The 24340-nt window shown below is 39.3% G+C and overlaps 1 protein-coding gene across 1 annotated transcript; it reads right to left on the bottom strand.

The window, feature by feature from the left end:
* Nucleotides 1–5542: 5542 nt before the first annotated feature.
* On the bottom strand, nt 5543–19160 carry LOC148839337 (uncharacterized). The gene is made up of 8 exons (XM_088935764.1): nt 19085–19160; nt 11114–11428; nt 10633–10962; nt 9752–9838; nt 9141–9189; nt 8035–8105; nt 6876–6934; nt 5543–5776 (listed from the first exon to the last, which is right to left on the bottom strand). Exons 1-8 carry the CDS (start codon nt 19158–19160, stop codon nt 5615–5617), a joined length of 1149 nt encoding a protein of 382 aa, XP_088791890.1. The 3' UTR covers nt 5543–5614.
* Between the last annotated feature and the right edge of the window lie 5180 nt (nt 19161–24340).

Here is a 24340-nt window from a genome sequence, read left to right as displayed (position 1 = left end):
TCTTTAATTTTGTTACGTTATACGTTTTAGGAACGTTTCATCTAAACAAACACCACAAAACTATTCTCGATTGTATTTCTGAATGTTATGTTACACCTGCAGTAGTTCACTGTTTTAAATACATCGAATTAAGAAAGTTATGTGTAGCACTTTAGATCTTTTTTTCTGAACCAGGGAAAATCTGATCATGTTTCTCTATAACAATAATAAAAAACTTTATTTTACATATCACCTTTAAAAGTGGTAGTACCTTTTTTAGTACTATATTTTTGTATTATATTCCCTATTAATCAAACTCTAAGAGTATGTATCGGCTTGTCAGTCAGGTCTTTTTTCTCTATTTGAATTGTCGTTTACACCTCGCAGGTTTCGATTCACATTAGCTGGCGAGCCTTGTTAACAAAAAAACTAATAATAATGTAACATGCCACTGTTTGTTCATGAACAAAGTTATGAACAAAAAGTTAAGAGAATCTAAACCGAGGACGATTCAAAGGTAAATACATTTCTAAAAATACCTTTCTTGCATGTAAATACAACTACGCACATTATTTTTAAAACTAACTGCTGATCTCTTTTTTTTCAAGTCCTATTGTGCGAGCTATCGACAAACTGACTGATGAAAATGATGAGCTACCGGCGATGCAAGTCCAAAGATGGCTATGGGCTGACCTCGGTGCGAATATTAGCCCGACATCGATAAAAAGAGTACGCAGGAGGCTTGGATGGAGATACAGAAAAACCAACACATGCCCCATCATAAGGCTAAAAAACAAAGAGGAAAGACTCAAGCAAGCGCTCCAATGGATTGAACAGGGGGAGGCATTTCAGGATGTACTTTTCACCGACGAAACAACAGTGGATCTGGAACAGTTTTCAACAATGGCATTTTGTAAAAAGGGGAGATATGTGGACAAGCCAAAGCCCAAACATCCACTGAAGGTTCACGTCTGGGGGGGTATATCTAGAAGAGGCCCGGGACCACTTCTTATTTTTGAAGGAATTATGGACCGTGTATTCTTCGAGGAAGTCGTGGTCACACAGCATGCTGCCCCATATATCAGGGAGCAGTTTGGATCAAGGCACCGTCTCTTTCAAGACAACGATCCGAAACACACAGCAGCAAGGGCGAGGCTTATAGCAGAAGGAGTGAACTGGGTGAAAACTCCAGCCGAATCCCCAGATCTAAATCCAATAGAGATGGTTTGGCATTCGTTGAAAGACTACGTTCGGAAAACCGCTAAGCCCGTCACAAAGCAGGAACTGATCGATGCGATCTATAAATTCTGGGAAGAAGAACTGACCGAACAAAATTGTAACAATTTTATTAACAGGCTGTTTCGTGTTCTTCCTAGGATTGTTGACCGGGGCGGGGGGCATTCAGGAATGTAAGTCTGAGAAAGACAGTCTCACATTTGTGGACAGTCTGTCCACAAACAAAACATGTAAAAAAAACAATTACTTTTTGTCAATGGAAACCGGTGTGTGTGTCTCTCTCTGCTGGATGTCCCTCTCACTCCCTGCTGAATGAATAAAAGCATTTTATTAAAAACGTGTTTGCATTTGTCTGGTATTTACTTTGGTCCCTTTTAACTGTTTTTCGATCTACTGTATTGCTTTGAGATGCCACTTTTAAAGGTGATATGTAAAATAAAGTTTTTTATTATTGTTATAGAGAAACATGATCAGATTTTCCCTGGTTCAGAAAAAAAGATCTAAAGTGCTACACATAACTTTCTTAATTCGATGTATTTAAAACAGTGAACTACTGCAGGTGTAACATAACATTCAGAAATACAATCGAGAATAGTTTTGTGGTGTTTGTTTAGATGAAACGTTCCTAAAACGTATAACGTAACAAAATTAAAGACGATTAAAATCTGTAATCTTTCCACTTGTACCGTATGTCATCGGAAAGTTTCTGCTTTGTGTAAGGATGATATCAAAAAAGTAATCTTAAGTGGTGAGAAAGCTGTGCTCAATGTATTTAAGGGACTTAAAAGTAAAAGGAGATGCTTCATATTGCTTGACTAATTTTAAAAACTAAGTTATAAATGCAGACGCTCCCTCGGTGCCGCGCCGGGTGTAAATATCAAAATATACATTCGTCCCGGGCACAGGCCGAAGAGCGCCCGGCTGGGGTGCGCGGGGAAAGGCAGGACACTAGTGAAAGGCGGGGTTTAGGAAGGCGTACCGTCTGGGCAGGTATAGATCACACTTTTCTAAAACGTATTACAATCTAATCCTTCCACGTTTGATCCCAAAATCCCAAGAAATATAAATCTAAACGGGTAGAAAGCTATGCTGAAAGTTTATTAAGATACTTAGAAGACAAAGATACTGTATCAATTTATGTTGCATTAGCCTGATTATGATTAAAAAACACATATAATTAAACACGCGTTTGCGATTTGAATCAGAACACGATTTAAATCAATATAAATGTTTATATTGTAACGCATACTGTCCAGCCTCCATTTCTCCTATAAAAATTTACTCTGTTGCACACACACACACACAATAGAAGCAGGAAGCACAAGCAGGGACCGTTGTCAGAAGGGAAGAAGGTGACTATTCATTGTTCTCAAAAATGACTTAGAATCGATCATGTTGCGATATTTTGAAATATAAAAGTCAATTGATTGTCCATAATATCGCTATTCTATTTTTTCGAAGAAATGTTTGTTAAAAGAAAATTCCAGCACCAGCTGGATTTGAACACACAACCTGCGAGTTATTAGTCAGGCACGTAGACCAGTAGGCTACAGGACAACTCACATGAACAGGGAGGCGAAACAGCCCTACACAGCCCTGTCGCAGAACACGAATATAATCATATCGTTATTAAATTCTTTAGATACGCGATTCCATATTATATTAGCAGAAAAGCTTAAAACTACCACTTTTTCACACGCTATTTCACATGCTAGTTAAATACTTCGATGCTTAAAATCGTTAGGGAGAAATGGAATACCGGTGTGTATTTTTCCTTTAAAGTACCGATTCCTGGAATCTGACTGGCTGACACCCTTCTGAAGTGGTTCTATAAAATCTGGTATACGGAAAAGAAAGCATTGATAAAAAAAGCCTGGATTCTCATGTATCTCATACAAGTATCTTTTAATACAGTCTTTGCTGTGCTCTTGAGGATCCTTGTGGTATTTTGAGCTCTAGTTGAATGATAAGTGTCGCATTTTAAATAATTTTCGTAGTTAGAAATTATGAAACGCCCTGTTAAAAGCAAGGGAGTTTTTATGCCCGTTGAAGTAAAACAAAATGCCTGACAAAGTATGGCTTGGACAGATTCCAAGTGCTTGTACAAATGTGCTAAAGAAATTATACTTTGAGTATACAGCTTGTCCAAAGTCATCCATTATTAATACTATTAGTAATATCTTCGGTAAAGGCTTTGATGCATAAATATTTCTGATAAAGGTAGGTTGTGTACTTTTGTCCAACTGAACAATCTTGCTTTCATAAAATATACCAACATTTTAATGACTGATGATTAACATGCTGTAATACATAGTTCAAAATTAAAGGCTCAAATGCTGTACATGAGAGGTTAAGCTCCCCCTGGCGGTTTTACAAGGTGACGCCGGATAGTTTCCGGCAGAGCGTCAAATGACGCGCGATTAACCACGTGACACTGTGTGACACCGCGTGACACCGCGTGATACCGCGACACGCCCACCGGGGTATGCCGAGAAATACCTCACCCATTTTGAATGGCTGCATCTGTATGTGTGTGTCCAAGTAGTTCGAACTACTGTGCTATGTGTTGTTTTGTCTCGGGGATTTTATGTTTGCACTGATCCATAAGTGGTACAGTCCAAACCCTATTTAAGGAGTCTTAGTGAGTGTTAGTGAGAGCAAGGTGCTTGTGATATTGTGCAATGTTTTGTTTTTTTATAAACCTGGTCGAGAAACCCAGTGAGTGTTTATGTGGCCAACTGTGTGCAAAACTTAAATAAAACTGGCTCTTTTGTTTGCTTTAAGTACTGACTTGCCATCGTGTATATTTTCCTCTCTGTGAACAACACATCCTCCAACCAACAGTACCCATACAGGAGGTGTTGTGTGACAGACTGCTACTAAGTATTGAACTCTTTAAAAATGCCCACTGAGGCCACAATAAGAGATTAGCTGCTTAATAAATGCAGTTTAATGCTTAATAAATGAGATGCAGTTAAATCTCTCTCTCCCTGCAAACTCAATGTCGCAAAATAAATGGCAGCCTATCTCTCTATCCTAAAAATGCACTCACAAGGAGGAAAGATGCCTCTAACCAAGCTATCTTTTACCCAGGAAACCCAAGTTCCCTATAAACACAAAATAGCAAACTGTCTCTAGCAAGGTTGAAATACTTAGCTCCAGTCAGGTTTTGTTTGGATGATCATGAAGTAGGGGCTCTCACCAGGCACAAGCTTCAAGTTTCAACTCTTCCTGACACCTCTCTTGTGGTCTGACCTTCCTTCCTCTTCTTTTTCCTCTCCTCTGATCTTATCCTCTATCCCTTTCTGCATCTTCTCTTGTCTTTTTTTCTCCCCTGAGGTCCTAATGTAATTTTCTATGGAGTGTTTCTGGACTTCTCATTGTCAATCATTTAACTTATTTAAATAGGTAAACCAAGGTAAATGTTCCCATTGTTTTTGATCAAGGGATCCCCTACATCTCAGCAAACACCCCCTCTGCTTTGAAGCTGGAAGCTTTTACATTCAATTGGCTGACATCTTTAACCACACCTCTGTCACCAAACGTTTTGCACCATGAATAAGTAATACAAGTATTAATTACAAGTACAATTACATGTACACCTTAACCATTTCATTCTAATAACACTTACTGTACACTTAATGTACTTACTGTACATTAATTATCACTCATCCTAAAGCTGACTTGGACCCCCAAATCCCCAAAATAAGTGGTCTTAAACCTTAAACCTAGCAGGGTTGCTGAAGCCTTCCAGTCATCAGATTTTGACATGTTCTCCCAAAAAATGTGAAACAAGTGTGAAGCAATCAAAACCACTGATAAAAGATTCGATAATGTTTTCATGCAGCCAAAACTCTCCGAAATCATAACTAATGTGGAGTTTTTAACAGGTTTGCACCCAGAAGGTCTTAATGGCTGTGACTATTCAGCTATAAATGTACATTCATACTATGCTAGAATATTCTGTACTGAGTGTGCAGGAGGCCATATTACAGTATTTTTGTATATTTTTTTTATTTCACCTACAAATTCCAATATCAGTCATTTTTTTCAAAATATTTTACTTGAAGGAAATTTCCACAAGCTTGACAGAATTAAATTAAAATAGTGAACAATATACAGTAATATAACACATTTAAATAAAGTGTGAAGAAAGGCCAAAGAGATATTAAGGTCAAGGAACTGAGTGCATTGAACATTTGGTACCTTTTTATTTTGCTTGTTATTTCATCATTAATTTTATCATTAATAAATTAACCAAGGAGAAATCAACAACCCATGTGCTCTTTTTTGTTGTCCTCCTTCTGGTTTATAAAATAATCAGCTTTTACAACATCTTGTACACTGCAAGATTTGTCATACATTTAGCAAAAACAGTAAGAAGTGTCTCACTCATTAATCACCAAAGCAGTGCTGGTCTAACGTTGCATGTGGTCTTTGTGAATTTCACAGTGGCGTACTCCTCAGATTGATTGACCTGCATCACTGAGGCTGGTTTCTTTAGTTGTTTAGTCCAGTTGACTGAGGCATAGCACACTTCACTCTCTGTCTTCTTTGCAGTCTATAGAAATAGCAAACAGCAAACGTTTCATGAACTCTCCTTCTAAAATAACATTACGAGGTCATTTGTTTCATTTCAAACTGGGAATTGACAATTTCTTTATGTCTTGACTCACAGCAACAACAACTGTAATGTGCAGGGACACCCTTCCACTCTTACTACCATCAGAACCCTTACAATTTAATAGCTCTACAAAAGCCTTACAGAAGACTTAGTTTGAATGATCTTCTTGTCTGCCCCTGCTTTCACTGTGACCCTGCAAGTACCCAGGAAGGCATAGTGGTCACTATTACACCAAGATCTGGAGAAATCCCTAACATTAATCAATTAATGATGATTGTCCACTATAAAAATCACAACATCTAGGCTGTACCACAATCACTTTCCTGTATTATTCACATTATTCAATTCAACTCTGGTGTATAAAACATCACTCTTTAATGTAGTGGTCAAGAAAAGCTCATTACTTGGTATTAGTGTATTTTGATAGTTTCTTATTTCATAACATTATGCTGCATGTCATAGTTACATCTGTAAAGATGTCTGTAAAGACCAAAATTCAATACAAATAAATCTAAGATTACCAATCTGAAAATAGGTTTTAACACTTATTCTATTAGTGCTGAAATGATGTGAGATTTAAGCAGTGGTGACAGGAAGTTAGATTTGGTCATGTACTATCAATAGCTAGAGAAGCAAGATCAGAAATGTGGGAATGATCTGTACCCAACATCCATCCATCTATTTCCAAGCTGGTTCATCCAATACAGGGTCACGTTGAAGATGGAGCCATATCTGGCAAGCAATGGGTGCAAGGCAGAATACAGCCCAGGCAAAACACCAGCTCATTGCACACAAACACATACACACTCACACCAGGGCCCTTTTTCCCAGAAGCCAACTGTTAGTATCCTTCTGCAGTGCACAACACATAAACACAGGGAGAACATACAAACTCCACACAGATAGCACCCCAGGTCTGGAATTGAACCCAGGCCCCCAGTGCTGTGAGGCAGCAATGCTAACTACTGCACCACCGGGCCAACCTGTTTTCAACATAACCTTCATAAATAAAATAATTTTTACATATGAACAGTACATTCATTGATGCTGTGTTTCCATTTTCAGTCTGCTGGTGCCCATTAACACTGCAGGAATCTGCGAGAAACCATAAAGTAGACATAGATTAAGGATTGGTACTGTATACCTGCTACGCAAAAATCAGAGTAAGGACAGTGTTAAGAACATTTACTGTTAAGAATCCATTATGATGCATTGTTAATGTTTTTACATAAATATGAAGAAAAGGGAAACTACTTTTATGAGGTAACTTATAACTTTATTTACTGTAGTACCTACTGTATGTTAGTTTCTTTGTACTTTCGTTTGTTTATGTGTTCATCCTTGTTTTGTCATTACCTTGCCCCAGTGTTACATGTTCAACTTTTGTGTTCTTTTGTACCCTGCTCCTGTTTATTACTCTTGTTTTCCCTTATTTGTCTTCCTGGTTCACTTGTGTTTTTGTGTGAACTTTTGTATATAAGGTTAGTTTAGGTTGTTGGGTACACTTACACACTTAGTTGATTTTGTATTAGTACACTAGTTTAGTACGGGTGAGTCCCATTTGTCTTGTATGGTTTAGGGTAGTCAGTGCAGGTTAGCTAGGGTGTTGAAGACGCCGAAGACCGTGTGTTTCGGGTTTTCTTTTGTAGTCAGATTAGCTTTCCCTCACTGTCCTAGCCAGCTCCATTTTGTTTGTTATTTTCTTTCCTTTGGCACCACTCTAGTTCCTTACCCTTCTTATCACGCTTCCTAGTCCCTCACCAAAACCCCCCTGCTTCCAAAAGAATTATCCTAAATGTTACACCCCTTTTTCCCTAGACACTTGGGGTCGTAACATCCTCCTTCTGGTTTATAAAATAATCAGCTTTTACAACATCTTGTACACTGCAAGATTTGTCATACATTTAGCAAAAACAGTAAGAAGTGTCTCACTCATTAATCACCAAAGCAGTGCTGGTCTAAGGTTGCATGTGGTCTTTGTGAATTTCACAGGCATTCGTTTTGTTTAATTAAACCTCATAACAAATGTCATCTGTATGGTCAAACAAAACATGAACAAACACTTTTTCTTTATTGCAATCAAAGAAGATGGTTTGCCTTTATTTTCTGAAATGATTATAATTGCATTCGATCTTTACTTTTTAATTGAAAAATTAAAACTTGTATACAGTATAGTTTCTTAGATTCCTGAGTACCTGATATCTCCAGTGTCTTTTCTCTCCCATCTGCATCAATATCTAAGTAGTTACTTTCTTGGTAATGATTCCTAGAAAAAGAGAATAATTAGAAATTCAACACGTATTAAAAGCTATTTCTGTTGCCCTTATTAAAATCTGTGTCTTAAAGCCTTTCAGAGTCCAATCACTAAACATTTTTCCATTTTATTTCCTTATATTGAATATTCATACTGTATTTACAGTACAACATAAAATATGAAATCAGAGTCACCTCAAACATTTCAGAGGATTTTTTTCTGCACCGTGGAATGGACTATTAATCTGTAATTTACTTTAAGCCTGTGAATAATACGTCCATCCATTTTCCAACCGCTTCCTCCAATTCAGGGTCGCAGGTGCGCCAGAGTCTATTCCAGTAAGAAATTGAAACAGGGTACAACCTCTCTGAGATGCCAGTCCATTGCAGGACAGACACACAGACACAGATATGCACACACTCTCATTTTGGACCTATTTTCCCAGAAGCCAAATAACCTAACTGTTATTTAGGACTGTGGGAGGAACACAGAGCTCCCAGAGGAAACCCAGACAAACATGGAGAGAACATACAAACTCCGCACCAATAGAACTCCAAGTTCAGGTTTGCCCCAGCAATGTGAAGCAGAAATGCTAACCAAACTGTACCACTGTGCTGCCCACATGAATAATACAGGTCTTTGTACTTATGTATTTCCTGCACATTAACTTGGAAATGTCTGTTTCTAAGATCAGCTCTGCTTTATCACTCGTGCTGGTATACATTTTGAGGACACATAACATTAAAATAATAGTGTTAGACAAAGTGTGTGTTGTACTGGGATAATATCACACATGGTGTTTGAGCATGCTACAATGACAGTGTTTCAGTAAAGATACAGTATATTAACAAATGGAAATTTGTTGTATTTTTAATAAAATAATGTATTCATGTTAATTTAAGCGTATTTTGTAGGGGATCGCTGTGCCGTAAACACTTTCTTTGTTAAGAGGTATCTTTCAAAGCTTATACTGATACTATAACATGCACAGCACTAAAGAAAATAGAAAGTGAAAAGCTGATTAAAAAATAAACAATAAACCCATACCTGATGTTATTCCTTTGATCTGTCTTTGAAAACAAAGTTAGCATATGTGCTGAAACAAATAATATGATTTGATTAATATAATGAGGTAAGTGTAAAGTAAGTACAGTAGCAGTAATGTATCATGTTAAAACTGCTGTTCAATTAGTATTTTAAATCGATATATTGCTATGAACAGCAGGGTTCAGTCTTTTAAACACATACTATAACTACATTTAGTAATTTCATTTTAAGTAAAACAATTTTACTTTCTAAAAGCATTTTTAAAATACTTTAAATGTTTTTTTAAATGCTACTTTATTAGATATTTTTATCTTTACATTTCCTTCATTACTATGAATTCATGTATTACGTTTAAAATACAGTAAGTTAAATTCAAATGAATTTAGAAAAATGCCATGCTCAATCTGAAAAACTCAAAATACATGAAAATTGAGAGCAAAGACATTTTAAAAAGAAATCCTTTTAGTTTAGTGATGTTGTGTTCTGGAGTGTAGGAGGATATTAAATGCCATAGTTGTAAGAGAGGATAACACACTATGTTTGCAAGTGGTACTGTGTTCTGGAGTATAAGAGGATATTAAATGTTGTAGGTGTAAGAAAAAGTAACATACTGTATTTGCAGCAGACCAGCGTCAATCCAGCAGCAGCTATTATAATGAGGAGTACACTGACACACAAACCGATCAACACAGATTGTCCTGATAAAGAGTAAAGGAACAGTAATAAAACTGAACAAAGATATTCAACAGGTGTGAGACTACAGTATCATAAAACTATATTCTAATTTCCTCATGGAGAGTGAGACCAGCTGGAATAATTTTGGTACTTTTGGTAATTTTGGTACTGGTGCCTATATTTGTTTAGTAAGTAAAGAATCGCTCATAGCTCTGACAAGGAAAAAGTGACATAAAATATATAAAAAACACAGAGCACCATGGATTTTCAACCTCTTTTAAAAAATTAAAATAAGACACAAGATTATTTCTCTTGGGTGGCACAGTGGTCTTAGCACAGTGGTTAGCACTGCTGCCTTGCAGTACTGCAGCACTAGAGCCCTGGATTCTAGACCTTGTATGCAATCTGAATGTAGTTTGTTCCCTGTGTTCCCATGGATTACCACTCACAGTCCAAAACATATTGGACTTAAGGTTAACTGACTTATGGGAAAATTGTCTTGAGTGTGTCTGTATCTGTAGTCTGTATCTTTGATCGACTGGCACCTCATCCAGGGTGTATTCTGCCTAGTGCTCATTGCTTGTCAGATAAGCTCTAGCTCATCTGCCGACCAGGAAAAAGTGGTTTCAAAATGAGTAGATGGATTATTTTCTTTTTGTGCTTAACTATAATAAACCTGAAGTCTTTATTTCTGATAAATAAAACTGTGAAAAGTAAATGACACGAATGCACTTTACAGTATGTACAGTAGTTGATAATGATAATGATTCGCTATAAAAATAAGAAACAATCCTATACTTTCAATACTATTACTAACCATTATCTTCCAGAATTACTCTGATGCTCTGGCTGCGTCTTGAGGTCGCCACCGCTTCTCCCACCTTCACTTCCACAGCACACCTCAGGAGGATCTCAGGACTATTCCCAATGTGTCTCTCTGACACCAGCTCTTTCACAGGGAGAGCCAGGCTGCAGGCATTAAATTCCTTACTGTAGGGCACTGATACGAGAGGAACTGTGTCAAAATTATTGTAAAAATGACAACGTGTTCCTGTGTCCGCATAGCAGAACATTTGGACAACATCTTCTTCTTTGACCGGCTTGGAGTGTGGTTCAATACGAGGTCTTCCCAGTTGACTTAGCTTGTCTGTTGGAGGAAAGATACAATATGATCTTTAAGATGTTCTTTACTGAAAACATTTATTATGCTGTGTTAGGTTTTCCACTTTTTAAGCACTGCTATGAAGTTTGCTATTGTAACACTGCAGTAACACAAATCTTTCAAGTACCAAGCTTACCAACAACCTTTAGTTGCCAAAAGTCACTACTCATTGAGGACGTCAGTTGTCCATCCACCATCACCTCAACAACACAGCTCAGAAAGACTTCAGTGCTTGCTCCAAACTCTTTCTCCCCCACCAGCTCCTCGATAGATACCGAGACGTGGCAGAACTGAAAGTCCTCTTTGAATGGCATTGTTCTGAAGGGGACCTCACTCTGATTATTATAGAAATGGCAGCGAATTCCACTCCCAAATTTGCAGCGAATCATAATGGTGTCTTCTATATTAATTTGTTTCTTTGGAGATTGTATGTAAGGTTTTTGAAGGAGACCTGCAGGAAAAAACAACCACAAATCTATTCACTTTATGTATCTCCCACTGACAAAAATACATTTAAAGCCGTGACATAGCTCTACATGTGATAAGGAAATGTTCATTGTTGTTCAGAAATAATAAATATGCCAAATTATGTCTAGTGTTCGGCGGCACAGCGGTGCAGTGTTAGTATTGCTGACCTGTAACACTGGGCCCTCCATGCAGTTTGTACAGTATGTTTCCCCCCGTTCACATAGTTTTCCCTCAGGTAATCCAGTTTTCTCCCACAGTCCAAAGACCTACTGGTACTGTAGGTTAATTGGCTTTTGAGAAAGCTGGCCCTGGTCTGATTGTGTGTTTGTGACTGTGTGTGCCCTGCGATGGACAGGTGTGTTTCCAGGGTGTATTCTGTCTGCCTGCTGAGATACGCTCCGGCACCCCTGTGACAGTGAATAGGATGAGGCCATTACAAAATGGATGGATTAATTATTTGTATTTCTAAGTTTTAAACAAAATGTTTTGGCCCGTTATGCCACTGATTAAATGCATTAAAACACAATTTAAGATGAATGTCTTTTTTCTGCTTTCTTGTAGAAAGGCAATTACTCACTTTCTATTCGATGATCATACAGTCCAATACAGTAAAACTCAGTAGTGGTGCATTTTACGACATTAGAATAGAATAAAGATAAGGAAATTTTAGTGCTGGTTGTTTTTTCACATCTTGTTTCTTTTAATTTGTTTTTTAATGCACAATTTATTTAATGTATGTAGTATATACCGTAAATACAAAAAAAATACAAAAGTGGGGAACAGTACACTCCTCAAAAAAAGATCAATGCAACAAAGAAAACAGTGAACTCAGACTTGCTAATGCATTTTTATTTCATTAACAGGTTTGAAGTAATCAAATCAACACATCCTTGTTACATATAAATACTAGATCTCAAAGTTCATATAGTCTGTGGTTTAAAACTCAACTCAGGTCCGAACAAAATGGGCAACAACCATGTAGTGCTGCAATGTATCCAGATGCAGTTCTGATAAACAAATAATTGTTAGAAAAGGTTTCCCTATGGAGGTGAATATTTTACCTGTTTTTACTGAACAACGGGTGAGTACACTTTTATCAATATAAAATACAAAGTGGAATGTCTGTAGCAACCACTTAAGATATATTCGTATTTTATTTGTGATTGTTTTTAGCTTTGCTTTCAATTACACTCTGAATACTGTAGCTTCTGTTACTGTAGCAACTGACACACAAATTGTGCTTATCTAAATAAGCTTTATATTTACTCCAGGTCCTTTTTGCATTGTGGTTCCCGCTGTTATCTCTACAGGTACAGGTATTAAAAAATGTTCAGAAAAGTATATTGGTAGTAGTGATAGTTATTAAACATTATATAACAATCATGTGTAATCATTTTAATTTTTTTTCTTATTTCTGCTTCTCTCTGAATAAGCCACAAATACATGCTTTGTATATATATTCCAATCAGCATTCTTTTTTAAATTTAATTATTACATTCCCAATGTACTGTATTCACTGTACCTATACATATTTGCCAGATATACATATTTGTTTGTCTTTTATCATTTGACAGCTCGGAAATGTAAAATATTTCCAAGATACAGTTCATATTAAAGTCAGGGACCCAATAAGAAATTACAGATTTTTTTTTACTAAAACATATTTCAAAATGAAATCATAATCAATGTAAGGTTTTGACTACTAGAGGATCCATAAACCCTGATAAAAGAATGATAAAGTCTTCTATGTGGCACTTGGTACTGTATAATTGTACTTGGGAATACAAAGAAAAGAAATAACATACCTGACACTTCTGATCTTACATGAACTCCAACTATAACTTGAACAAAAACAAGTCCATTAAAAAATTACAAGCAGAAACATTCCAAAATTATAACAGAAATATAAAATAAGAATAGAAAACTGGTAACAATAATAAAAAAAATAATTCAAATAATTGGAATTGTATTGTACTTACTCAGTAAATGAAACCAAATAAACAGAGTCATCATATTAGGATGTTTGAAGGTAATACTGTATTGTTCTAATGTGGAGAAATGTTACGATGAAACACTAAAACAGCACAGTGAACCAAAATAGGAAACATGGTTTCACCCCTCACAGAATAAATATGAAGTGATACCGCCTTGTGTAATTCACACTGTAAAGGTACTTACACCAAATTGGATGCGTGTACCACAACTGAATTTTAGACTCTATTACAGCGTTGGTTGAAAAACAGCAATATCTTATTCTTATCTAAGCAAGCCCTTAGAAGTAACCACAGAAATTACAAGAACAAACTGAACTATGACATTAGTCTAGTAGACCTAAGCAGAGAGTAACAGTTTTAACAATTTAACTGCATGCAGTCTTTCTTTTCCCAAACAGTTTATTTGAATCACCAAAATATACATTAGTTCTCCAAATAGTGCATAGAGGCAGTACAAAGACCTGTGTAGTTAAACTGACCTGTAGGCTATCAATGCCATGCATATCATTACAAGTTATACTTGAGGAATGGAAGACAAAAACATAACATTTATCTCTTGTTCCTTAAACCTGTATGTTCACAGTTGTCTTTAATTTAAAAAGCACAGACAAAAAAGTGGATTTCTGTGGCACATAACAATGTATGGAAAACACATATTACATGATTTCTTGAAAGAGACAAAGGAAATGTGCAAAAGTCCTACTCAGGCATATGCTTGAGACTTGACACTTTATAGCAGCTCTATCCGAGTTACAATATTGAGCTCTCTCACTAAAAGCCATGGTTGTGACTTTCTTAACATAACATACAGTAACATACAGTAAGTACTGTAGTTCTGTCTCATTTGGCTTGGATTAGGAGAAAATCCTGAGCATGGTAAGACATTAATGTAATAGTCTTCAGATACAACTTACAAACCTGAACATTTCCACATTTGCATTAACTTGTTTTGAATTGTGAAATTTTGAAACTCTCAGTGGGCTCACAGGAATAAATGTGCTGGTCACTATAGGATTTCTGCAATGTACTGTTGAGCTGTTAGGTTGCTTTAAGTTTTACATTTCAGGGAAAATGTTTTACTTGTTTTCTTTGCTTTTGTAACAGTTGAAGCACTGGCAACATGTTCTGCCAAGATGATATAAAAAACATGGAGGATGTTCGATTATAAAACATGATATTACAAGGCAAGTGGCTATTAAGAAAAATAATTGATACAAAACAACTTCGTACAGCAAAAAATAGGTATTAAAATATGTTTAATTGAAGCAAAAATTCTTATAATTGAATGTTCATAAAATGATCTGTGATGTAATGAATGTAGCTCATTTTAGCAAATTGTTCAGTAAGAAATTCTGACAATACTGTATTCCTTACAACAGAACCAAAATTTACATACAGTAGTTTGAAATAATCACTACCATAATATTTTAAATAATTTTGGATAATAATGCTAAAATCTATTCCATAGTCAGAGCAAAATGTGTTCAATTGATCACTACCAATTTCATGTTAATGTAACAAACAGTTCTTTCCGGAACCTTTGCGGACGACACAATCCGAAGAAGTGGGGAAACACTAGGAAAAAGTCATGCAGGAATACGGGGCTGAAAACAAGGGGGGCGTGTCCAAAGTGCACTGGTGCACGGGGGAGGTGTGGCCGAGGCAAACAATCCAAAAGTAATCCATAGAGGGAATCCAAAAAGGCAAGAAAGTCCATAGCCAGGAGATCCATCCAAACAAGGAATTAAAAACACGAACCAGGCCGGAACCGGCGGACAGGGAACGGGAACAGAGATTAAAACCTTAACGGGACCAGGCGCTTCCAGGTCCCGGACTCGCACGGTGCGGAAACCAGATGCAGAGCCAGGATGAACGTCAGAGCCTGGCTTTTAAGGTGGGCTGGGAAAAGGGATCAGGTGCACAGAATTAAGTCTGAAGTGAAAGGGCTGGAGCACCCTTAAGGAGGAGGGACTATACTCGTGACAGTTAAAGGAGTGTATTTTGTTTCACGAGGAATGACAGCAGCCGAAAGCTTGGGAGAAATTAGAATCGTTTATTGTGATGTAGAGATTTGGCGTAACCCGCTTGGCTGAGGGCCAACCTCCCGGCCGTTGGACGGGGAGGACGGGGAGGGTTGAGGAGAAGGATCGAAGGATGTGGATTTAGCGGTAATTTCTGAGCGCCTTAGGAAGATAAAGAAGGCTAACAAGAATAAAGATTCAAGAGGGCGGTCGACCCAGGGTGAGTGGTAACCTGACCTGACAACGTTGATGCAGGATTCAAGGATGTCTGAGGTAAGTGGTGCACGTAGGTTCGGAAGTGGTTTTCAAGCCACTGAAAGCCTTTAAGGAGAGTAATTTGAGGGTGGATAAGGGATGGACAGATCGTGCCGAAAAGGAGTGAATGCCGCACAGGTATACTTTGGTGGTGGATGCTCGTACCTTGAGTGAGTTTCTACGATAGCAAACGAAGGATGATACGGTGAGAATGTCGAAAGAACGGAATTTTATGTTCGCGGAGAGGTGGAAGGATTGGAAGCCCTTCCAGGCAGTGCAGTAAGAATTGAGAGTTCGAGGGGCGATCCGTTAGAGGATAGTTTGCTGGGCCAGCTGGAGATAGCGATGGAAAGGATGATTCAGAGGAACGTGAGTTCCGAATAGGGAGGTACTGTGCACGGGTTCGGTCTTGCATCTGGTGCCAAGTTCCTGAATTGAAAGCGAGAGAGAGAGTCAGCTATCTCATTAAGGTGGCCTGGAATGTGAGCAGCTACGCGGATGAATTGATGTGTGAGAGAAATCCATTTAAGGCGGCAGAGGAATTTCATGATGGATTGGGATGAAGACCTTCCTTTGTTGATTATATGAACTACTGCATGGATGGCCGAATGGATGAGGACGGTTTTTGTTTCCAATTGTGGCCCCAAAGAGAAGCAGCAACGACAACTGGAAATATTTCTAACAAGGCCGATGACTGGTTGGCGAGAGGGATTGGAGAGGAATCAGGAGGCCAAGGGGCCGCGAACCATTGGCCTTTGTAATAGCCTCCGAAACCGACTGAGGGGGCTGCGTCTGTGAAAAGCTGGATATCCTCAGTGTCAGAGAGGAGGTCATCATAGAAAAGAGATATGCCATTCAAGTTGGCCAAGAGAAGCTGCCAAAGCCTGAGCTCGGATTTGCAGTTGGCTGAAGGGCTTACGTGGTGGTAAAGAGAGGGCATGGAAGAGGCGAGGTCAAGAAGGTAGACCGTCCTTGAGGGATGATACGCATGGCGTAATTGAGGTGGCCGAGTGGAGAGAGAAGTTCCCTCTTTGTGCGAAATTTGGCGGAAGAATAGATAGAGATATACATCTGGATCCTGTCGATTTTGTCGCGAGGCAGGGAAGCGGAGAAATTGATGGAATTGAGGGTGATCCCGAGGAATTGGATTATATGAGAGGGGCCAGTTGTTTTGTCCATGGCAAGGGGTACCCCTAGTTTCCTAAAAACGGAAAGAAGTGTGGTGGAGGCTCTTGCAGGTGGGGTGTGAGGAAAGTCTATGGTAAGGAAATCGTTGAGAAGGTGGACGAGAAAAGGAAGCTTATAGTTATTCGAGGGGATCCAGCCGAGCGCTTCGGCTAAGGTACCGAAAATGTTTTGGGCTACTCCTACGTCCGAAGGTAAGGCGGACTGCGAAGAACTTGTTCCGCCAATGAACTCTGAAGAGGTGCCAGAGGTCTGGGTCAGGAGGCATAACTTTAACGGCACTGGAGATGTTGGCCTTAGCCAGCCAGGCGCCCAGACGGACCGCTATACCAATGGGATTGATGTGGTATGCAGGGAATGGGGAAGAGTCAAGTGGCCCAATCATGAAACCATTCTCGACTTTGGATGCTAGCAAGGAATCAACGGACTGGGGATCGGTGGTGGCAGATTGCAAATTTTTGCAAAAGACGAAGGAAGAAGGAAGTGTGCACGGGCCTGGTGAGAATCCGAGAATCCGAGAATCCGAAGGAAAGGCCGTCGAGTAAGATGTGGGTGGAAGAGGGGTCGGGTGACGGAGCAGGCCGAAAGCAAGAGCGGGGATGTCGATTGGGGTAGACGGAAAAGCCAGTAGTCTTTTGGGAACGCTGAAGGTGGAGCGAGCATGGAAGGGCCGGCGGGGGCAGGCAGAGCGAGCATGAGCTTCGCCGCAGAAGCGACGAAGGGGAGAGGTACGTGTAGAGGAATTGAAGATGTTGGAAATTTGTTGGCCTCTGATCATCACGATGGGGCGACCGCGAACATCTTTGGCCGGGAAGGTTTGAAGAAGACCTGGCGGGAGAATAGATGCTGTGGGGGAGAAGGGGCGGAGTCAGGGTTGGGCTTGCGGACGGTATCTGGGCAAAGATTTGATGAATGTGTCCAAGAGGAACAGAAGTCGCAGGAAAGAGTTTGGACACCGGTGAAAGTGCGGCAGTAAAGCTCAATGTCGAGGGCTCCCCAGTGGGTGCGCTGGTTCCGTTGGAGTAGGCGGCCAAGAACTGCTTATGGTAATCGTAGAACAGGGAGCCCTCGAAAAGGACAGATGGATCGGGGATGCTGTGCATGTAATCGTCGAGTTCCTGACGACGTTGGTGAAAGGCGGAGCACGTGATGTTGCGGAAAATGCTGAAAGCCAAGCAGAAGTCGGAAATTCGAAGGACTGAAGCAGAGTGAGGGTCAGTCGACTGTTCTAGAATCAGAGTTGTAAGTGGAGGAAGAGAGAAGGTGAGCTAGATTGACGTCCGCACCTCAGAATTTGCTGCCGGAGTGAAAAGGGAATGGGAGGAGGACTAAACTTTAGTGTGTTAGGAGGAGCTGGGAGAGGAACGGCTGTTCGGAGAGGAAAGTCCTTAGTAAAGGGGAGATTGGAATCCAGGGCCGAAGGCATGGAATGACGGATGCCGTGTTGGACACCGGGGAAGGGAGAAGATGAGGAGAGAAGAGCGGAAAGCAGATTGTGGTAGGAGGGGTTTGACGGATCTGGGGCCTGAAGCTCGGTGGCTTGGGATATGGAAGCCGAAGACTGATGAGGAATTGAAGCAGGGGCAAAGGCTGCGTTAGGGACTGAGGAGGCTGCCGAGTCGTCTTGGACGCCAGGGGGTGGGGGAGGGTAAGGGCCGCCTGCTGGCTGAGATGGGGGTCGTTTACTAGCTGGCCTTCGGGCCGTGGAGACAGCAGCATGGGCCGAAAGAAAAGAAACCGGGGCCGAAGGCACCAAGCTGGCGGAGCTTGAGCCGTGTTGGACGCCGGAGGTAGAGACAGAGGAGAGTGCAGAAATTAGATTAAGCGGAGAAGGGGGGGGGAGGGAGGGGCGTGAGCCTGGGGCCTTAGACTCGGCAGCAAGGAGTTTAGGGCAGGAGGCTGGGTGGAAGAGGCTAGGTGCAGTTGTTCAGCAGAGGAATGGATTGCTTGGGGGAAGAGACAGACACGGATATATCAGGACAAGACAAGACAGAAGATGCGACAGGCAGAGGCGCGGGCGGCGCGGGTGATGTCATCAGAGGGCGCCGGGGGAAGCTGGGGAGTTGATGTTTCCTTGTGTAGACTGCGGTTAAGTACAGCGAAAACAGAGCTTGTTTTTTTTTTGGAAGCGTTTCTTTTAAAATGGACGCCATGTTTTCGAAGTATCCTCTGGAGGCTTGCTACGGTCTGGTTGGAAATCGCGAGAGATGATCCAGGAGAAGGGGGAGCCGATGTGAATGAAGCGCGGCGGCAGGGACATCCTCAAGAGAAGCGCGGGTTATTTGGAGATTTTGCCGTGGAGGAACGGGAAGGCTGGGTTTGTAATGAGAGAGGGACTACGACGGCGGAACGCAGTCTTCGGCAAGGAGTTGGATCTTGTGAGGACTGGCTGGGAGATGAGCGGTGCTGATGTGGCACGGCGGCTGAAGAAGGCAATGAGACGGAGGTGAGGGGAGCTGTGGGGGGTGGACTGGACGAGAAGGGTAGGAGAGTCTCTTGTGCTGCAGAAAAGGTCTTCATCGGAGTGGCGGATTTGTAGATCCATGAGAAGGGAGCACGGATTCGAGCTAGGCGAAAACGAACCATGCAGAAAACGAACGAGGAAGAGGAGAGGGTGACGTTTGATATTTATGGAGACCGGTTGCTTACGTCAGGATTAGTGAGAATTGCAGCAGCTGTGTCGAATGAGCGCGGCTGCCTTCATTCCTCCCGAACTTTCATTAAAAACTCCATTGTGAAATACACACAAATAAATGGAAAGCACTACGAATCATATAAATCAGGGAGACTAGAGTAATTACAGATGTAGCTTTCAAGAATGAGCAAGGTGTCAGTCAGTATACTGTACTATGGTAGGCATTGCAGTATCATGGACAGAAGCTTGACATGGCTTTTTTTATTCTTCAAATAGTCTGATGCAGGATTGCAGTATGCTATAAAACTGAAAGGTGGTGCAGTAAAATCCTTAAGGTACAACAGCTATGAGTGATTGGCAGACATTTTTGTACAATATTAAATGTTTATTAATTCTTCTTGAAATCTCCATGCATCAACGTGCAGTGTCTCTGTACATTGGCCGTTTTCAAAACTTATACAGAATTGTGGCAAACAGGCACCATATACAAAAATTCAACTTCCCAAATTGGATTAAACATATAGTTTTCTTCTTTAATTTAGTAGTTTTTGTTCGATGTTTGCTCACTGTGTTTGCTACACTTCCCATTTTCCAGACATAAGAAACTGTAAGAATTAAAATGTATTACCATTTATAATATATTATATTAAACAGAAAAACAAATGTCTGTTGTTTTAACAGCATTTTCACAACTATCTATATATATCTGCTTCCAGTTGATTTATTTTGGTAACTTCATTAAAACGTAAGGGGAAAAAATTTTGATATGAGTTATTCTGAGATATGAATTATTAAAAAATATGATATGTTTCATTAATTTATTTATTTAATCCTGCAAGCTTTGGCAAACAATTGAAAATCTGCTTGCGGCCCACATGCAGCATGTGGCTGTAGGGTGGACAGCACTAAAATACAGTATGAATGCCCGTGGATATTACTTCACAGAATTCTTTAATGTGTGTGACACATCGGGAAATGCAGTTTTTTAGTCAGTGCTCACGAGTGATTAAAAACTGCATTCTGTGAGGGAGACACTTCCTGTTCCTTTTTAAACATACCCTTTAAAAATAAATAAAATCTGGTAGCAATTTGTGACATTGTTTTCCTGACTTTCAGAAATTAGTAGAATATTTGACACAGATGCCAGTGCTAATCTGCCTTTCAATCATGCTGTCCTGCATACCCACCCTCAGTGTTTATTATATATTTTGACTTGTGGCAGAGCATGAAAAACTAATAAGAGATAAAAGACAAATATTTAAAATACTTTTGGATTTTGGGAGTAGTATTTATTCATTTAAAATTTCTGAAATAATGTTTTTTTTATGTTTAAGGGTCTATTTAAAATAGAACAGGGGGTGTCCCCTTCACAGAATGTACAATGGTTTTTAATCACATGTGAGCTGAATAAAGGGACAAAACTAATGCATTTCCTGACATAGCCATGTACATTAAAGAATTCTGTGCTATTAACTGCAGCCCTCAAGCAATTTTGGAACACCGTGATTATGGTGGCTTTCTCATATGAATGATGCTGTTGAGGTTTGGGCTGAGGTTTCAGGGTTAAAACTGAGGGAGGTCTGAGTTAGGGTTATCAGTAGGGGAGCTTAGATGAGGCATTTGCTGTGATTGCCTTTATATAACATTGGAAACTACGGCAAGTACGTTAAATAGCCAATGTTTTCATCCCAAGCAGAAGAGATTCAGTCTCCAACATACACTGAATGCATCAATGTTTCAATGCACAAACAATCATAAGGAATTAATTACTGTGAATTCATTTAATTTATTCTAAAATCTCTGAAAAGAAAGCTCTAATCAGTGGGATGCATAGTACAGTACATTTAAGTCACAAAACTTGATGCAATATACAGTACCTTTACCACAAAAACAGTTCAGCTTTCATGGTTTCTCATGCTCTCCCATCAGCAGATGAGATTCTAAAAAACCTTATATCCAGAGTTGTAACAATGACGTAGATGTGTTTCTGTGAATAAAAGTTATTGTTATTTTATTTGACTGACACCTTTATCAAAAGCAACTTATAGAGGTTAAATTTTCTTCCTCTAAAAATGTTGGTAACGCTTTTGTTTAGATGTCTGTTTTAAGTGCTCATAACTAATCTATAAACATGTTATACTAGAAAAAGCATAGCATTTTAATAGAAGCAATATCATATCAATAATACCCATTTGCTATTTTTATTTTTGTCAATATAATTAGTATCCATTTTATAACTAATAGTCAGAAGACAGACATTTTATAATGGTGTACAGTATGTGTAGTCCTGAAGATTTTATAAGGTGTCTCTATTGACATTAAAATAACAAGTTATGATAGATTTTGTAAATAATAATAATAAACTTTATTTTATATAGCACCTTTAAAAGTGACTTCTGAAAGCGCTTTACAGATTAACCACAACTAAAATAAAAACAAATAAACAAGATGAGAATACACAATGAGAGGAGATGGTAGATGGGGGCATTGAATATGGTAGGAGCAGAGGTGTAAAGAACAGAACAAGTTATGTAAAGGGAGTAAATAGTTATAAAACGTGTATTAATAATTATTAAAAAGATTTACATAGACTTAAAGACAACAAATAGTCTATAATTTGCAATATAATCATTAATATGTTTAAGAATTGTTGATAAGCACTTATAATGGAAACCTAAAGTGAAATATTGCCCATATATTTTGGTACCCATTAACACAGCTCAAATTTGCTGCAGTAATCTGGTAATATACTGAACCTTGTTCAAGAGTAGAAGAACGGTGATCACTTTAGGGCTCCCAAAGCCTCATCCACTACTCTCTACTGTTGCCACAATCAATAATGAATAGGCCTTGGAATTGCTTTGTATAGAGGTGGAGATCACAGTTCACCAACAGACAGTGGCTGTTGGCTCAGGTTATAAAAGATTCTACTACGTTTTAAAAATTTTAAATCATTTGCCTGAACCCTGTATATGAATGACAAGATTTGGTATAGCTACTGTATGTGGATCTCCATAAACTGACATTGAAAAAGGTACAGTAGCATTAGAAGAGCAAAGAAATGGAAATGCAGACTCAAGTTTGATTGCTTTGTTTGTTTTTCTCTGAAAATCAAAAACAATATACTGATTACATATACTCCTCAGAATGTAGAAACCCTGTTTAATAATCCTAGAATAATGGAGATTGTGAAATTTCAAATGTTGTTCACATATTTTATATACAGTGTACTGTAAGTACTGTATAATCACTCAGCATTCTACAGTATATTGTGTACTTACAATTTTCTTTTTTGTTGGAATGTTGCATTTGTGAAATTGGCAAAAAATGTAATAAGATCATTTGTATAAAACAAGATTAGAGCAATAACATTCAAAGAGCAAAAGGAAAGACATGAAATATGGTAGATCGGTTCAATCAATTGGACTAGGAGAGCCACTGGCAAGTGCGCTGACCAATTGTGGAACCAGTTTACACAGTCGTGAGATCGCCAGGACTCATGTAAATAGTTTCCCTGGTTTTGCACCCCTTATACACATGTACCCAATTACCACCCTATACCTGTGTAACTGTACCTGAATTGACGCAGTGTGTTGTAGGCTGTTAGTGTCTCCTCTCCCTCTGTTATGGTTGCTGTGCCCGATGCATGTCCGAATAATAAAGCGCCGTGTTCTTATTTAACAAGAGCCTGAGTTCCTTTCTCTATCCTCGCCGAACCTGTCATGTTACACAATTATAAAAACGTTCTGTCCTACAGAAAAGAAATGAAACTAGATGATTTATCAGTTCAGATAATTCTGCCTAAAGTTAGATGATTGTTGCAAATCTAGCACATTTTTTACAGGAATATTGAGACTCCAGTGTATGAAGACACAGTGTAGCAATTTTGCCAGTTTAATAGCTTTCTCCAGGTCATACCTTGATTTTTTATACAGCTCTCTGTCACCTGATTGAAAGGCAGCAGAGTGCGCTTCAAGTTTGCAGCAAATGTCTTTGTTCATCCAGTGCTTCTGATTGGGATAGGAACACATCTGTCCACACAGTAATTGATGTGGGATGTGACCTACTCTGTATACTCATTTAGATCAGTGGATTAATTTATGAATATACAGTACACCAATCAGTCGTCTCAAAAGAGTCTGTGAGTTCCTGCTCAGCAGCGTCTGACCATTGCTGCACGATCTTATTTGCAGGTGGCACGCTCTTTAGCTTCTGCATGGAAGCAGGAAGAAGGACCGTGGAGGTGTGGTCAAACTTCCCGAAATGTGGGCATACAAAAGAGCAGTATGCTGCTCTAATAATGGTGTAACAGTGAACCAGTGTGTTACTGCCTCCAGTGGGAATGGAAACATGTTGAAAGACCTTTGGTAGTACTTTCTTAAGGCTACAGTGGTTAAAGTCCTCCGTCACGATAGAGACAGCTTCCGGATGCGTGTTTTCATATTTGCTGATGACACTCTACAACTTGCTGAGTGCTGCTTCAGTATCAGCATGCGTCTGAATGTACACAGCAGTCATAATAACAGCGGTAAATTCCCTCGAAATGGTAAAAAGGGTGGTATTTAATAGTGAGGTATTCCAGATTAGATTAGCGATATCTGTAGAGAATTTCTATGTCAGTGCACCAAAGGTTATTGAAGATTAATCGCTGTGTCTTGTACAAACAATCAGGAATACACAATTCTCACAGCTTATCTCTTCCCTGAACAGGCAAGCCAATGCCTTGAGGACCGGGGTATTCCAGGAGTCCTATCCCTTTGCTCCTAAACTTGATCACTGTACTGTTTCCCAACTGTACAGCTACC

This window comes from Atractosteus spatula, chromosome 2 (genome assembly GCF_055471065.1).
Source record: "Atractosteus spatula isolate fAtrSpa1 chromosome 2, fAtrSpa1.hap1, whole genome shotgun sequence".
Lineage (NCBI taxonomy): Eukaryota > Metazoa > Chordata > Actinopteri > Semionotiformes > Lepisosteidae > Atractosteus > Atractosteus spatula.
The sequence above is the reverse complement of the archived record's forward strand: the minus strand, read 5'-3'. Positions and strand labels throughout refer to the sequence as shown.

What these genes read in the sequence shown, in the direction of transcription:
- LOC148839337 (XM_088935764.1), bottom strand. Translation starts at nt 19,160, where the DNA reads ATGTCCCTGCCGCCGCGCTTCATTCACATCGGCTCCCCCTTCTCCTGG. An exon ending in AGTAATTCTGGAAGATAATG is followed by an intron (nt 9,839 to 10,632) that starts GTTAGTAATAGT and finishes ACTCTTTATCAG; the next exon opens with GACAATCTGTGTTGATCGGT. An exon ending in GATCAAAGGAATAACATCAG is followed by an intron (nt 8,106 to 9,140) that starts GTATGGGTTTAT and finishes CTCTTTTTCTAG; the next exon opens with GAATCATTACCAAGAAAGTA.